The following is a 16,430-nucleotide window of genomic DNA, read 5'->3' on the forward strand; positions in this document are numbered from 1 at the left end:
AAAAAAAAAAAAAAAAAAAAAAAATCAAGTTATATTTAAAAATGAATAACAAGCCCCAAAAATGTCTGTATTTTACACAGACAAGATTATCTACCAGTGAGCATGCAGAATGATGTAACCTTTTTTTTTTTTTTTGCAGTTTTTGGCCGGGGCTGGGTTTGAACACGCCATCTCTGGCATATGGGGCTGGCACCTTACTCGTTTGAGCCACAGGTACCACCCGATGTAACCTTTCTTGACCTAAACACTGAAGCCAGTGTGGTTTATACATTCTAAATTTTAATAGTAAAGACATTATGAACATTTCTTCCTTTCTGTTTATCTGCAATCTTTGGCTTTTCCACAAAAACACATTATTTTATTTGTATAGAAACAGTGAGCTTGCCAGGTGCAGTAGCCCACGCCTATAATCCTAGGACTCTGGAAGGCTGAGGCAGGTAGATTGCTTGAGCTCAGGAATTCAAGACCAGCCTTAGCAAGAACAAGACCTAGTCTCTTCTAAAAATAGAAAAATTAGCCAGGCACTGTGGTGGGCACCTGTAGTCCCTAGTCCCAGTTGCTCAGGATGTAGAGGCAGGAGGATTAATTGAACCCAGGAGTTTGAGGTTGCTATGAGCTATGACACCATGGCACTGTAGGCCAGGCATCCTCCATCTGTAGCCCGCAGGCCACATGCAGCCCGCCTAGGACATTTATCTAGCCCTCTGGGTGTTTTGCTGCCACTGCCTGTCCTGCTGAGCAACCGACTTATCCTGGGGCCCACAGTCTGGCCCTCCAATGGTCTGAGGGACAGTGAACCGGCCCCCTGTTTAAAAAGTTTGAGGACCAGGCTGTGCAAGAGAGCAAGACTCTATTTCTAAAACAAACAAACTACAACAACAACAACAAAACCAGTGGGCTTAAAGTAAACTGGAAAATGAAATGAGAAGAGCTGCGGTAGAGTCAGGAGAACCGATGTCACCTTCAGGACGTTCATCGAAGTCTTCATCCTCCTCCTCTGATCCTACTGAGTATTCTGACTGGTTGTCTGTAAGGGTAGAGAGCTCAGTGGTCAGTGAAGACTCCCAGGATATGCTCATGCTGGGACTCTTCCTGCCTGAATTCCTCCCTGGGAGACTTGTCTACTTTCACGTAGCCTTGGCCTTTCTGTGGTTGCTGAATCACTGCCCAGAGTCTGAGCCTTATATCCTGGACCATCTCTACCATCACTCACCTTCAGTCTTCAAGCACTTATTTGTTCTGCCACCCTTACTTTTGACAACCCTTCTCTAAACAATGATCCCAGGGGGTCCATAGGATCCCTTTACAACCACCACACAGTTTAAATTGCCTGTAAACCCACCTGGTCTCCAGGTACTTCTTAATGACCTGAGCTCTCTCTTTTAGCAGGGCAAGGCTCTGACTTCTAGGCCTCTCTTTTCCTCAAAATAAGCCCCAGCCTTCAAACATCATTACTTCTTCCCTTTTCAGTTCCTGCATCTAGGGCAAGCCTCACCTTGATCTTCCTGAGCAGCATCATTGTAGTTAACTTGCTTGCGAACCCGCTTGCCTTTGCCTAGATTCCGGGCTAGATCTTCCTGCTGTTGCTCATAGTGATGCCTCAGAAGCTTCTCCCAGTAGTCAGGATCCACATTCTCCTCCTGCTTGATAATCTCTCGCTCAATTTCCTCAATCTAAAGGGCAGCAGAATGAATGGTAGGCAGTCTCCTTCTTTACCAGTCATTCCACCACAACAAAATTCCTAATCTCCTATCTCAGCTGAATCCAGTCTCACTGCTCCTAGACCTTAACTCTAAGCAAATTTTCTGGACATTGCACATTTTCCATGTCTCTTACATGCAAATGCACGTTTTCTGTATCTCCTACATGCAATATGCTTCTCTGCCTTGTTCTTGTACTCTTCTCTAAATCTTTCTTCTAATCCCTTCTGTATTTCTCCTCTGCTGACCCAGAAAGTATCCTTGTGTGTTTACCAGTACTTCCTGTGCCTAAGTCTCTCTGTTACATGAAGAAGTCATCTGAGGTCCACTACTACTCTTTGCTGGGTATTAGGGTAAGAAAAAAATAAACAGTAAGAATGAAGAGGAATCTCCTATTTCAAAGCCAACTAAATCACACTGCCCTTCACGGATAGCCTGGGATAGACTATGTCTGGCCCCAAAGCCTCTCACCTTATCTTCTTCCCGCACAACATACTGTGCCACCTTGAAGGAGCTGAGATACTCGTTCATGTTCTGCACATCAGTGTCCTCAGTTGCATCCTGATTCCGGTCCAACAGCCGAGCGATGGCCTCATTGTCATAGTGAATCACACTGCTGTCCTCCTCCTTGTTGTCCCCTGGTGAGATGGGGAACAAAAGGGAACTTTGGGTTCCAACCTTAAGCACAACTTTAGAAATGCTGGAAGAAAGCCTCTTCTCCACTTCCTTGTCAGGGGAGCCCTGGAGAAGGCTTTCTGTGGGAGCCAATACTGAAGTTTTTTTTTTTAGTTTTAACCCTGCAGACAAGGAAAGAGGCCAACTTTCCTCCAAGGACTTTTGAAAAGAAGGCTCTTCTTCCTTCAAGGGCTGCAGAGAAGAACCCCAGGGGGCTAAAAAGAGAAGTGTTCATGAAAGTGCAAGGGCCTGCTCTCAGGGAACTGCAAAAAAGGTTCTCACCCTCATTTTCATCCTTAAACAGCTCCTCAGTGCCAAATTTGAGGATGTCATCAAGCTCCTGCTTGGACATTGAGCCTGCCTTGGAGCCCAGCCCTGGCCGCACCACCAGGTGTGTCAGCATCATCTTTCTCTTGGCCACTTGTGTTATTCGCTCTTCTACTGATGCTCGAGTCACAAACCGGTAAATCATCACTTTGTTGGCCTGGCCGATCCGATGAGCCCGGCTGAAGGCCTGCAACGGTAGGAGAAATTCGGGGTGAGCCAGGGCAGTGGCAGGGGAGAAGCTGTCCACATGCTCAGGAAAGAAGGCTGACAAAAAAGGGTTGTCTTCTCCCTCTGAAAAGGTGTATTTTTGACCCCAGAAACAACACCCTTCTCCTTACTAAGTGATGCAGAGGTTCCAGAATGTAAGTTCCCACCTGGATGTCATTATGGGGGTTCCAGTCAGAATCAAAGATGATGACAGTGTCCGCAGTGGCCAGATTGATGCCCAAGCCCCCAGCTCGGGTAGAAAGAAGGAAACAGAATTGTTGGGCCCCAGGAGCTAGGAAGTGAGAGTTAGGACATCAGGTTTTTCTTATACACAGTAGTTCTGCCATCTGCTCCTGATGTTCCCTTAACTACGAACAACCATGGACCCAGCTCAAAGCCTAGGTGTCCCATATCTACCCCTGCCAGACCCCCTCCTATACCAGGCACCTAACACAGGTTCCTTGGTCCTCCCACACCCAGGAGAAACCAAGGCATCTCCCCCTCACCATTAAACCGATCGATTGCCTCCTGCCTCAAGGCACCAGTGATGCCACCATCAATGCGCTCATATTTGTAGCCTTCATAGTCTAAGAAGTCCTCTAGTAAGTCTAACATTTTGGTCATCTAGAGCAAGAGAAAAGGAAGGAGTCTGGAATGATGAATCAGTGGGATGGCTTCTCAATTCTAAATATCCCTTCACTCCAACTCAGCCCTAATCCTTGAACCTATGCACTATCTTTTACGCTCCCCTGGTACTCTCTATTCCCCTCGCAGCCCCCCTCAGCTCCTCATTATTTTGTATTCTTGCCATACTCTAGATTTAAGATCATTTATCCTAAGACAGAGGTTCTTCTCTGAGACCTGTAAAAAGGTTTCAGGAAAATATAGAAACATCCTAAAAATCTACACAAAATTTTGTAATTATATATGTAGTTTTCTGGAGAGTGGACCCATAGCTTTCATCAGATTTTTAAAGAGTCTCTGCCCTTCACTCTCCAATAAGGTTAAGACATAGTACCAGTCCCACAAACCCCCTGAAGGAGGCAGATGGCTCACATGCACTCTTCCCCCATTTATCTTAAAAGGAGCTGGACTAAGGAGATTTCCAACAGCCTTAAGGATAGGAGTTAGAGGCCAAGAATGAACTAGCTATGGTAATTCTATAGGTAAAATAGGTATAGAAACTCTTATAGGTAAAATCTCCTGATCTGTCATACCAGAGCAGGAACAGGAAGGAGGTAAGGAAGGTAAGAAGAGGGAACAGAAAGCAGACAGAAAGAGAGAGCCAAGGGGATGGGTTACCTGTGAGAAGATGAGTACTCTGTGTCCTTGCTCCTTTAGCTTCCGCAACATCTTCTGCAGCAGCATGAGCTTCCCAGATGCCTTAATAAGTGCCCCACCCTCATAAGCCCCACTGGGGAGTTTTGGGGACTCCTGAAAAGGAGGGAAGAGAAAGAAAGAGGAGAGGATCAGGAAATGTCCCCACATTGTTACAGTGCCTAGAAAGCCACATGCCCAAATTCTGTTTCTACACCTTTCCAATTCTACCCCTGCTCAGATACAATTCCTGGCCTTCCAGACCCTAAACCCTTGCCAAAATGCTGAGAACCAGGCATTTGATCAGTTCCCTGCTCTATGTATCTACCATAGCAGCCACAGGAAAGAGGTATGGATGGTTGCAGCACTTCTTAAGGTCCATCATGATGTTAAGCAGTGACACTTGATTCCCACCACCTCGTGAATTCAAGGCCTCAAAATTTCGAGTCAAGATATATTTGTAGTATTTCCTAAAAGCCAGGGCAGGGCATAGCAAGGACAGAAAAAAGGAGCATTAGGATATGCACTTGGAAAGCTGTTGCCAAATCCCCAACTCCTAGTTCAGTTCCCCATGCACTCACTTTTGCATGGGGCTTAGCTCCACTCGAACAATAAGCTCTGTTTTAGCAGGCATGTTCTTAAAGACATCTGCCTTAAGCCTCCGCAGCATGTGTGGCCCCAGCAAATCGTGCAGTTTCTTAATCTGGTCTTCTTTGGATATATCAGCAAATTCCTCCAGGAAGCCCTCCAAGTTACTGAAAGTTAGAAGAAGAGAAGGAAATGAAAAGATTTTTGTCAAGCTCTTTGCCCCGGTCTTGGGATCTATTCTCCACCGCAGATTAATCCTCTGCCAACTCATTTTAGCCACTCCACTTCTCATCTCTGCAGACTACCCTTAGTGAACCACTTACTTAAACCTCTCTGGAGTGAGGAAGTTCAATAGATGGAAGAGCTCCTCCAGATTATTCTGCAGCGGGGTCCCTGTCAGCAGTAACTTATGATCTATCTTGTAGCCATTGAGGACCCTGAAAAACTAGAAGATAGGGCAAGGAAAGGGAGGAGGAAGGGCTTATCAGTGGCACGTGGTAGACCTAGACCTCAAATCCCTGTACGCTCCCCTCCTCTAACTTGAACTTCTCCCCAGAGGTTCCTGGGAATCCTGCTTCCCAGACTGCAAGAAATTCCCAGAACTGTTTTCAAGGCTGGTTAAGTGGGAGTTCACAGCTCCAAGTTCCTCAGGTCTCGGAATCTCACTCACCTTGGACTGGTTGTTCTTGAGTCGATGAGCCTCATCTACCACAAGACAGGCCCAGCAGATGGAGCCAAGTGCTGCCTGGTCAATGGTGATCAGCTCATACGATGTCAGGAGAACATGGAACTTCACCTGTGCCTCCCTCTGCCAACACAACCATTGCCCATTTGGCTGCCACTTGACACCAATGCACCTGTCCCCCCAGCCCTTATTCTTCACCCAGAAGCCTCATTCTGGCTGTGACTCCCAAAGGGAGTATTTATCCTATCTTATAACTTCAAGTCTAAGTGGTGATTACCAACCACACCCCCCAAACTTCCACCCCCATGTCCAGTATTGACAGACCCAAGTATACTCCCGGGAATATCTGCCACATCCCTAGGATGGGAATGCAAAGGTTCAAGAACAGGTGGAAGAAAGGAAGGAAAAAGGTGAGAAAAGTGAATAGAGGAACTGAATTCCTAGTTGGGGCAAAGAAATAACAGTTCTGAGGGTCTCAGAAGATATGGAGTAGAGAGGCTTACCTTCATCTTAAAAGCTTTCTTGCCACCTTTGATGGCATTGTCTTCAAAGGAGAATTCATTCTCACGAATGATGGCCCGGCTATCTTTGTCACCCGTGTATGTCACCACATAAAATTTGGGTGCCCACATCTGGAACTCTCGCTCCCAGTTAATGATGGTTGAGAGTGGAGCACTCACCAGGAAGGGACCTTTTGTGTGGCCCTAAGAGTCAAGGGTAGGGGGCCCATTATTCAGGCACGAGGCTGTATACCCCAGTCCCCTGCCAGCCACATCTCTCCATCTTCCCACTCCCCTTGTCCAGGATAGACCCCAGCCCAGTTATCCCCTTCAGGAGCTAGAATCTGGCACCTCCTTATAGAGCGAGTACAGGAAGACGATGGTTTGTATGGTCTTGCCCAGCCCCATCTCATCAGCCAGAATGGTATCAGTGCCCTGGGCCCATGAGAAGCGTAGCCAATTGAGCCCCTCCAGCTGATACATGTGCAGTGTGCCTCCAGTAGCCGTGATAAACCGTGGCTGAGTCTCGTATTTCACTGTAGGCTGCAAAGTCAAGAAGTCAGAAAGCTCAAGGGAATAGTTAGCAGCTCATCTGGTCCTGGTCTCTTCCTCCGTGGTGCTAATATCAACTTGGATTACAATCCCCTTTACTATGGCCTGAGTTTATGAAAGTTCTAGTCTTTAGAACCCCCCCCCCCACTTTATTCCTTAAAATAATATCCAGCAGCACTGTGGGGAAGGGCTAAATGGTAAAAGAGTCCCCAGTGAGCTATCTCTAAGTGGTTCTCTCACTCTTATGCCAAAATTCCTAGCCACTCTTGAGGCAAGGCTGAATGTTAAAGGAAGAGCTACTGTTCAAAGAGCTTGTTGAAACTGGGAAGTTCTGTCAATCACCCTCAGGAAATCTTCAATCACCATGGTTCCAGAAACAGGAAAAAGGCCAACTGAGAGAACTCACATCATTAGTAGGAGAACTGGGAGGCCCATCACCCTGCAGCTCCTTCTTCTTCTTCTTATATTTTCGGGGCTGGGCAGGATCCTCTCCCATAATTAGTTCTCTGGGAAAAGAGTGGGTCTGAATGAGGCCTGGTCCTTGGGATATCCCTCTTTCTTTTCTTAACTCATTCCAGACCTACCTCCTACTGTCTCCAACCTGGATTTTCCCACATTTCCCTTCTCCCAGGCTCTTTTCCCTTGCCCCTTGGATTTTACGTCAAGAGGCAACCTCCCCATTCCTGAGCATCCTGTTACCCATTACGGGTCAGATCTTATTTCTGTGCCTTCTACTGCCTCTTTAACACCCCCAAACCTCCCAACTCAGGCTGCCATTGCCCTATTCTCTAATTTAGATCTGTCCCTACTGTACCCTTGCTTCATGCTGGATGTTTAGCTTCCGTGCCACCAGCCTTAGATTCCCATGGTCCATGACTTATCTCCCTCACCGATGTCTCCAGTAGCTTTGCTTATGGTCTTCATATTCAGGGATGTTCATTTCATCTTCTTCCCACGTGGACTGGTCATATGGCAAGTCCCTCCACTTCACTAGATAGTGGTAATTCCCCCTTTTATCCACACTGTGGGGCAGGAGGCCAAGAAGAAGAGCAGGAGGAAAAAAACATGGATCACAACATAAGGAAGGGTTGATAAACACAATTAACAGCAAACATGCAGAATTTGTCATCTAACCCTCAATGGTATGCTGCTGGAAAGGAGTTTACAATGGCTGAAGTACTACCCTAACCTTTCTAGAATGGTGTCCTAAAAATCTATCACAAAACATTCCGACATCATTTGTTCACTCAGCTAGTAAGATTTTCCTCATGGAATTCACATTCTATGGGGGAAGATGACACTGAAATAAATTAGTACCATACTGTTGGGCAGTAATAAGTACTATCAAGAAGAAATACTTAAAATGACAGTCTGGATATTGAATCCCTATCTCCAGACTAGTGCCATGTCAACTTATGCTATCAGAGATTAGGAGGAGGTAAGGACAAAAAAGGCAGTGCTGGGCTAGACTTTTTTCCTGGTTTCTCCTTTCCTTCTGGAGGAAACAAGGCCAGAAGGATTGGAGCTCCAGCAGAAGTTATCAATTCTAGATCAATTATTTGGTTAATTAACAAACAAATGCTAACATGGGGCCATCACCACAGACCAAGGATTCACCTGTGGTTGATGATACGGTGGACAGTCATCCACTCTGGCTTGATGCCAAAGCGGTAGTACTTCTCCTCCATCTCAGCATAGTGTGGATCTTTCACCTTGCGCTTGTCACTCTTCCCATCATCCTCCCCAGAGCCATAGTCCAGGGGTGGAGGTTCATCCATGTCATTCTTCCGCTGATAATTTCGGTACATTACCAAATGGAAAATCTCCAGCTGATGGGGCACAGAGGAAAGGAGAAGAGATAGTACCAATATTCCCAGAGGACAACAGGGGATAGTAAAGGAGACAGCAGTGGGAATGGCATGGGGGAAAGGAGCTATGAAAGAAGCTGAATGAGAGATAAATTGGTAAAAGCCCAAACAGAAAAATATTTAAAGTCAAACAGACATAACAGAGTTAGAAGACAGGGCCTGGGTAGAGATGTAATCAACAAAAGGAGGCATAGAATGGGGTTATATTATAAGGGATAGTGATAAAACATGGATAAAAAAGGTAAGAAAGATGAACTTAATAAAATCTATGGTCTATCTAAGGCAGGGGTCCTCAAACTTTTTCATCAGGGGGCCAGTTCACTGTCCCTCAGATCGTTGGAGGGCCGGACTGTGGGCCCCAGGACCAGTCGGCTGCTAAGCAGGACAGGCAGCAGCGGCAAAAACATCCGGCGGGCCGGATAAATGTCCTAGGTGGCTGCATGTGGCCTGGGCCATAGTTTGAGGACACCTGATCTAAGGGAAGAAAGTAACAGAGATTGAAAGAAAGAGGACTGGAGACCAAGAAAAACACATATGGAATTTAGCAAGTAGGCAGGATATGAGGACCAGAGGCCTGAAATGAGGTAAACAAGAAGCATCAAAGCCTGGAGAACAGAGTGGTAAGAGTGAGAGAGAATGGGAGGCAGTGCAGGATCTTAGCGAACAGCAAAAGGAGACTCATACCTGAAGCTCCTTGGCCCAAGAGCAGTGCCAGTAAGACAGTCCTACCCACTTGACAAAAAACTCTCGCTCCGATCTGCCTTGAAGGGGACGGGGAGGTGGGACATCAGAATCCCCATCTGCCTGTTGGGGGGCTGGCATTGACACGGGTGGCTCCCCCCATCGCCAATGCAGGATCTTCTGCACTCGACCCTTCAGCACAGGGCACTTCGAGATGAACATAGACAATAAGGAAAGAAAGAGACAGAAAGAACCCAACATTAGAGTGGAGGACAGTGGTCCCACAAGGGTTGGGGGAATAGCCGAGAAAGGAAGAACTGGACCTTTGGGCCCCAGGAATGGCCATAGGGGTTGGGCCTAACAATCAACACTGCAAGGAGATGGTTCCACTCACCGTGCATCGGGGACAGAGCCATTCACCGTTGGGGATGTCAGGCAGGGGAGGGTTCAGACAATGAATGTGGTAGGAGGAGATGCAAGTGTCACAGCACAGGAGCTCCCCACCATCCTTGCATACACGGCAGTACTCCATGTGATCATCCTCCTCCTCCTTTTCCCCTTCTTCCTCCCCCTCCTCTTCATATTCTTCCTCTTCTTCCTTGGCCTCCCACTGTACCCCTTCCTTCTCCTGGGAAGCCAAGGACGGACACAGACAGATGGAAGAAAGAGATAGGAGTGAAATTGGAAAATAAAAGGCAAAGACAGAACACCTGAATCCTAGAAGCACAGACAAGACTGATAGGAACTAAGGAACAGGATACCCCAGTTACCAAAAATGTTGATTCTGGGGCAGAGAGATAGGACAAAGCAGTAGTTTTCAACCTGTGGGTCGTGACTCACAGGAACTGTATTAAGGGAGGAGGAAGGGCTTATCAGTGGCACATGGTAGACCTAGACCTCAAATCCCTGTACGCTCCCCTCCTCTAACTTGAACTTCTCCCCAGAGGTTCCTGCAAGCGGCATTAGGAAGGTTGAGAACCACTGCAATAAAGAAACAAACTAGGATCCTGGACACCTGAACATCTGTTACTGATAAACCCAGGCATCTAGGGGCAGAAAGAAAATAAATGCAACCAAGAAGCAAAGACATGGGCAGGCTCTGGGTACCAGGTACTTACACAGTGGGGGCAGCTCCATTTGCCCTCAGGAGCCCGGTCAAGCTCAGGATCAAGGCAGACGAGGTGGTAGGCACGAGGGCAGGTGTCACAGAGAATTATTTCCCCACCCTGCTGGCACACCTCACAGTAGTCCTGGTGATCTGTCTCATAGCCATCAACCTCCTCCTCTCCGGGCACTGTAGGACAGCCCAGGACTGTAATACACCCAAGTAGAGGTAGGGGAAAAGGAAGGCAAGGAGGAGAGGAAAGGTGAGGGGGAGGGGTAAGAGAAAGAGAGAAATGATTGAATAGAGAAGTCAAAACTGAAAAGAGAAAGACAAAGCAATGAGAAGGCGGCAGACGGATAAGGTGACAAGATGACACACAGCCAACATCTCTTACCCTTCTTCTTCTTCCTTCCTGGCCGGCCTCTCTTTAGTTTTTTGGCGCGGACAGGCCCATCAGGCCGGCCTGAGGCACTATGGACACTGCCACTGTCTAGGTCTGACTCCTCAGCCTCTGGTTCAGGGCCCTCATCACTCTGAAAAACATACTGCCCATAGCCCCATGGCTATCAGCAAAGCAGAGTTGATTCTGCTACCCTACCCAGGCCTTTGGCTTCCTGACCCAGCTTCCCTCATGAACCCATCTCTGGACCCCAACTCTTGATCCCCAGGTGGTGAGCAGATAGGAAGGGGTCACTCACCGAGCCTCCCTTCTTCCTCTTGCCACCCAGCAGCCCTAGTTTGATTTTGAGTGGTGCCATCTTCTTTCCCCGAAGCTTCTTGCGTCCATCAGGCACTCGGGGGCTCTTACTCCGCCTCTTATGGCCTGGACCTGAATGAGGAGTGGGAGTGAAGGGAGAAAAAGCAGAGGTCATGACACTGCAACGAGAGGTCACAGGGGTCTCTGGACTCCCCTGTGGCCTACACTTTCACTAAGACCTGCTTCCTGAAAAGCATTTCTTCTCTAACAATAAGGGCTGGGAAGGCAAAGACCTAGACTGTAAGACCTAGACTGTAATTTGACAACATGGTATATGGAAGGTGGGGTGATAGTTGTTGGAAGAAGAGGGGTTCCCTACCTTTGCCCTCTTTGGTTTTGGCTCTTCGGATAGGTGGGGGCTGGATATCAGCAGCAGAGGGTGGGGGAAGGGTGGGGGGTCCGGAAGGTGCTACAGGGGTGGCTGAGGAGACAGCAGCTGACACCTGCTCGGCTACAGCTGCTGCTGCTGCTGCTGCTGCTGCTGCCACAGCAGCTGCTGACCCCTTGAAGGGGTTGTTGGCGCTGAACTCTCTCCACTTAGCCCCAAGGATGGTCATCATCTTAGACATTGGGATCTTAGGATTCTTCTTAGCAATTAGAGGCCTGTAAATACAGAAGCAGAAAACTCGCATCCTACACAGATGGTCTGGGAACACTGCCATCTCCCCTCATCAATTAAATCTATGTACATGCTAGGATTCCTGGGTGCTGCGAACATCCTATTAAGAAAATCATCAATTTATTAAAAAAACAAAATTAATGAAAAAGTTTTTTTTAAAGTGATGCTTTGCATAAAAAATAAAAAATTTTTTAAAACATAAAAGGTAAAAAAATAATAAAACAAAAAAGCATGACATCTATAAAAATGCTATGCTTTTGGCTCAATGCCTGTAGCTCAGTGAGTAGGGTGCCAGCCACGTACACTGAAGCTGGTGGGTTCAAGCCCAGCTGGGGCCTGCTAAACAATGACAACTGCAACAAAAAAATAGCCAGGCATTATGGCAAGCACCTGTAGTCCTAGCTACTTGGGAAGATGAGGGAAGAGAATCGCTCAAGCTCATGAGTTAGAGGTTGCTGTGAGCTGTGATGCCCTGACACTCTACCAAGAGTGACATAAAAGAGAAAAAAAAATGCTTTGCTTTTGTATGTTACCTTACAGTTCATAAAACACTATCATATACATTATATCTTAAAGTAATCCTGAGTTGCTATGATTACCCACATTTTACTGATGAGCTCCTTGGGCCCTAAAGAAGGGCTCCCATGGGATGGTGTTTAAAAGATGGGCCACACTGGTTTTGCTCTGGGATAGGGTAATGAGCTCTTATGAGGACATGGGTGACCACAGTGCTGACAAAAGCACCACATTAGCAATGAGGTAGGAACAACAACATGACTAATAATAGTCACCAGCCACTGAACACCCCCTAAGGCCCAGGCATTGACTGTCCTAGGCACTCTATCCATTATCCTATCAAGTCTGCACAGAGTTATAAGACATATGTACTATTTATTATTCTTCCTACTATACAGAAAAGGAAACAAAGAAATCAATGAAGTAACACCTCCAAAATGACACCAACACCCAAACCTTACCAGCAGCCTGCAGGGCATTAAACTGCTATGTCAAAGTGTCTCCCTCAGAGACATCTTCACTATTCTTTACTATTTTCTACCCTCCTCCAAGTGCCACTGAAACTAAGATCCCACTGGCAGCAACACAATCTCTATTATTACCAGGGCCTAAGGAGCGGGCAGAGGACTTGATAACCGAGCAAAAGAAGTTCAGAAGCACTGAATTGTTTCTCTTAGTCTAGAGCAGCAGTTCTCAACCTGTGGGTCATGATCCACAGGTATGTGAGCCGGGACACCCTTTGGCACTCTACTGAGACTAACAAAGTAAGACTATATCTCCTAAAAAAATTAAAAAAGAGTTTTCCCCAGTCCTACTGCACCTCATGAACTGGCTGAAGGCTTTATAGTTGGTGAGTGTGTGGTAATCCTCCTCAGAGAACACATGCTCCACGTCCTCCAGGCCCCAGGTCAGAAGCAGCGTTGCTGATGACTTCTGTTCTACCTGCTGAGAAAGGAGGCTTCAGTGAGGTGGGTACCTCTCCAGCCCCTATTCCTAGGCCCTCATACATGCCTTTCTGCCCTCACCAACTTTCCTGGGCTTTCTTGCTTCTTGCTCCACCCTCCAGGATGATCACCAACCCTCACAAATGACCACTTTTGGGGCTTTCCCTCTTTGCTCATGCCTGTTTTTAATGCTGACTTCTCACCCTCATGCCCTAATTCTACTCACCTTTTGTCCCCCATCTCCCTCCCCCTTTTTCCGCCGCTTTGTCTTCTTTTCTTTTTTTTCTCGATGCTTCCGTCTTCGCTTCCGACCTGGTCCAGTTCCATATTCACTGCCCCCACTCTCTGACTTCTCCCGGTATTCATCTCTCTCAGAGCCAAATTCCTCCTCACTGTCCTAAGAAATAAAAATAAAAATAACATTTATTCATCTTTCCCATGTGCCAGGAACTGTTCTTAGCAGATAACATATTTTATCTCTTATTCTTAACAATAATCCTGTAAGATAGTAACTCATCTATTTTAATCCACTTTTTACAGACAAGGAAACCGAGGCACAGAGCTAAGTAAATGGCCCAAGGAGACAGAAGCCAGCTAGGTTCTGAATTCATACAGTCTTCCTCCAGAGCCTCTTCCTCCATGGCTTCTCCTTGGTGCTAAAGCAAGTCACTAGATTGAGCTCTTTACTAGATTGTAGTAAATAAAGTTAGGGTTCCAGATCTGTGAGATATAGGCCAATAGCAGGGGGCAGAGCTTTGGGGTTAAGCCTCCCTGGCTTTAGGACATCCCCTTTACCCTATAATCGGGACTAGAGAAAACGCAAGTCTCTGAGACAGGCCTCATGAGCCTTGCCATAGACTTAGGAATTCTTGACACTTACACGCTTCTTGCGTTTTCGGGGTTTTCCTGGCTTATTCTCCTTTTGCTTCTTAGGTCCTCGTTTTCTCTTCTTCACACCCAATGCTGAAGACAGCAGCCGAATGTCATCCTTATCTTCGGAGCAGAAAGCAGCAGAAAACCTAAGCCTCTACATTACTGTCTTTGAGGCCCTTGTCTGCCCCCTTCCCCACCTCCTCAGTTCCCACTCTCTAGGAACTTGGGCATTAACTCCTCCAAACCCTGCCTCCCTTCACTGGATGCAAACAGAGAGTGTTTCGAGTACTCAGGGATGCTCTGTTTCTCAATGGGAGGTCAGGGGTCAGAAGGGAATAACAGCCAAACCACTCCCTTCCCTCCCCCCTCCTACTAACAAGGGACCAGGCTCTAGGCCACAGGCTCTGACTGTGGCAGGTCCTTTCAGTTGCCGCCAGGGCTCCTCCTGCCTTCTACCTCACTTCGCCAGCTGGCATCCCGCCCAGGAACTGGGAAAGCCATGCCCAGCTGCTGGCCTGGCCTGACCCCAGCACTTGGAGTGGGGAGACACAAGCTGGCAGCTCCCTAAGCCAGATGCTGAGAAGGGAGAGCCAAAGGTGGACACCTGGGTTCTCACACTAACACCCTGGGGCCCTGACATCCTTTTTGCTAAGAGGGAGTCCTCTATTTACATTTCTACAGATAATCACCAGCCATCCTGTCACCCCAACACAGTCCTAGAGGAAATGAAATCCTCAGCTGGCCATTTTCACTTCTTCTCCTAGTGTCTGCCTCCTTCATCACACCCTAATCCTACAGGAGAAAGTCTTCCTGTCAAGTAGCCTAGAATACGCCTTCAAGTCTATTCCCATAACTCTGCTCCCTTTCAGAACTTAGGGGCCATACCCTTTGTTCCCTGCGCTCACTCTTCACCTCCAAAGGTGTCCTAAGGTGTCCTCTTACAGCACGGGAGACCCAAACAAAGATATAGGCACAGAAAGACACATTCAGCATCTGCTTTCTCAAATGCATGCACATAAACATACACTGAGGAACATAAATCCAGACAACAGCCTGAACATGCTTCAGCAGGGCTAGGCTCCTGGCTTTTTCTTCAGATGTCTCTGTCAGAGGGCCCTAACCAGCTTCTTCTCTGATGTCCCCACACCCCATTCTTCCAGACCCATGCAAGTCTGCAGAGGCTTGCAGGCCAAAGAGTTACCCACAAAGCAGAGGATAAACCACACAGACATGGGGCCCTGGTTCATCTCCCTCACCCATCAGCACTAGATTAACCAGCCAGACCTGTCTTGTTCAGACCAGGCAACTGATGCAGTAGAGGAAAGCCTGGGCTTGGCTCAGTCTCTTGCTCTAAGATACACACAATCCTTCCTCCCTCAAGAGAAAATTAACCACAATTAACACCTGAGGCCTTGGCTTCTACTGCCTCAGAATGAGGGCATCTCCTTCCTTCAATGCTACCTTTCTTTATAAGTCCAGCATCCTATGTCCTCCTGAGCAGGAAAACACTCTACAAGTGTTTGCGAGGGAAGTGAAAAGGGAGAGGAAGTAGGTAGGAGCCGTGCCCCCAGCAGGCTCCTCTTGACCCCAAGGACTTCGGTTAATATGAACATGGAAACGGTGGCCGCTGGAGCAGAGAGGCAAGGGCAAGCCAACTGGCTAAGGATCAGGGACAAGGCCTCGGCTGGGGTGGGGCACAAGTCCTGGGACCTTACGGCCGCTTCACTCCACGCCCCGCCCCAGCACGAGGTTCCCGAACTTAGGAAGATGTCGGTGGCGGGAGAGGAAAGGGAGAACCGCTAGGAAAAGCAGGGGAGGGCAATAAAACAAATCTAAGTCCCAACCTCAGTCTCAGCAGCCACTCAATGCTGGCCAGGAGCCCAGACTCTCCCACATCCCGGCTCGGATCTCTGGAAGGCGGGGAGGCGGGAGGGCGCCGGGAGGCGGGCGCAGGGCGGGGCCTGGTGGCCGAGAAAGAGGGAGGAGCTTCATCCGAAGCCTCGCCTCCCGCCCGCCCCTCTCTCCTTCTAATCTCACCATCAATCTCTCACACATATATTTATTTTTTCTCAAATTCCCCTCCCTCCCCCACAACGAACCACCATAATAGGTCTGCTGCACATGCGTACTGCCTGCAGGGGGTGGGTTTGTATTTTCAGACCTTTTGCAAAGAAACTACCAGAATTTTCCACACCACCCACAATCATTCCCCACCCCCACCCCCAAGGAATCACATCTATATATTATGTTATATTATTTCTCTAGACTTGCCAGAAGGGGGAGGGAGAATAAATGAGTTTTTGGCTTCCTGCTCCCTTCCCCCACGGACACGAGTGCTATTATTTTAAACGTTTAACAATGTAAAGAGACTGGAGAGAGGGGGAGGGATAAAACTGGTCTTGAGGAAGAATGTAAAACAAAATGGTGAGAATCAAAGCAGTCAGAATGGAAAACAATGGAAACCTCTCGTATGTACAAATGTATATTTTAGAAAAGGATGGGGGGTGCAGCCTGAA

The 16,430-nt window shown here is 47.7% G+C and overlaps 1 protein-coding gene across 10 annotated transcripts in view; it reads right to left on the bottom strand.

Moving 5' to 3' along the window:
- Positions 1–14,922, bottom strand: part of CHD3 (chromodomain helicase DNA binding protein 3) — a 23,255-nt gene extending 8,333 nt beyond the window's left edge. For 4 of the 10 annotated variants that reach the window (XM_023513957.1, XM_023513954.1, XM_023513956.1 and 1 more), the window contains exons 1-25: positions 13,922–14,207; positions 13,268–13,438; positions 12,918–13,042; positions 11,282–11,565; positions 10,904–11,034; positions 10,600–10,750; positions 10,219–10,412; positions 9,495–9,728; positions 9,104–9,307; positions 8,169–8,380; positions 7,442–7,573; positions 6,958–7,057; positions 6,351–6,542; positions 6,003–6,203; positions 5,485–5,622; positions 5,138–5,259; positions 4,808–4,981; positions 4,555–4,696; positions 4,212–4,343; positions 3,416–3,533; positions 3,077–3,201; positions 2,658–2,889; positions 2,172–2,338; positions 1,496–1,673; positions 962–1,027 (exon numbers count right to left, since the gene is read on the bottom strand). In XM_023513957.1, the coding sequence (XP_023369725.1) occupies positions 962–1,027; positions 1,496–1,673; positions 2,172–2,338; positions 2,658–2,889; positions 3,077–3,201; positions 3,416–3,533; positions 4,212–4,343; positions 4,555–4,696; positions 4,808–4,981; positions 5,138–5,259; positions 5,485–5,622; positions 6,003–6,203; positions 6,351–6,542; positions 6,958–7,057; positions 7,442–7,573; positions 8,169–8,380; positions 9,104–9,307; positions 9,495–9,728; positions 10,219–10,412; positions 10,600–10,750; positions 10,904–11,034; positions 11,282–11,565; positions 12,918–12,922 (3,634 nt within the window). In that variant the 5' untranslated portion in view covers positions 12,923–13,042; positions 13,268–13,438; positions 13,922–14,207. Of the gene's footprint in view, positions 1–961; positions 1,028–1,495; positions 1,674–2,171; positions 2,339–2,657; positions 2,890–3,076; positions 3,202–3,415; positions 3,534–4,211; positions 4,344–4,554; positions 4,697–4,807; positions 4,982–5,137; positions 5,260–5,484; positions 5,623–6,002; positions 6,204–6,350; positions 6,543–6,957; positions 7,058–7,441; positions 7,574–8,168; positions 8,381–9,103; positions 9,308–9,494; positions 9,729–10,218; positions 10,413–10,599; positions 10,751–10,903; positions 11,035–11,281; positions 11,566–12,917; positions 13,043–13,267; positions 13,439–13,921; positions 14,209–14,603 lie in introns of those variants that run through there. The other 6 variants (XM_023513959.1, XM_023513958.1, XM_023513955.1 and 3 more) reach the window with 4 other exon arrangements.
- Positions 14,923–16,430: the final 1,508 nt, after the last annotated feature.

Source organism: Otolemur garnettii, unplaced genomic scaffold (genome assembly GCF_000181295.1).
Source record: "Otolemur garnettii isolate 467f Iridium unplaced genomic scaffold, OtoGar3 scaffold00046, whole genome shotgun sequence".
Taxonomy (NCBI): domain Eukaryota; kingdom Metazoa; phylum Chordata; class Mammalia; order Primates; family Galagidae; genus Otolemur; species Otolemur garnettii.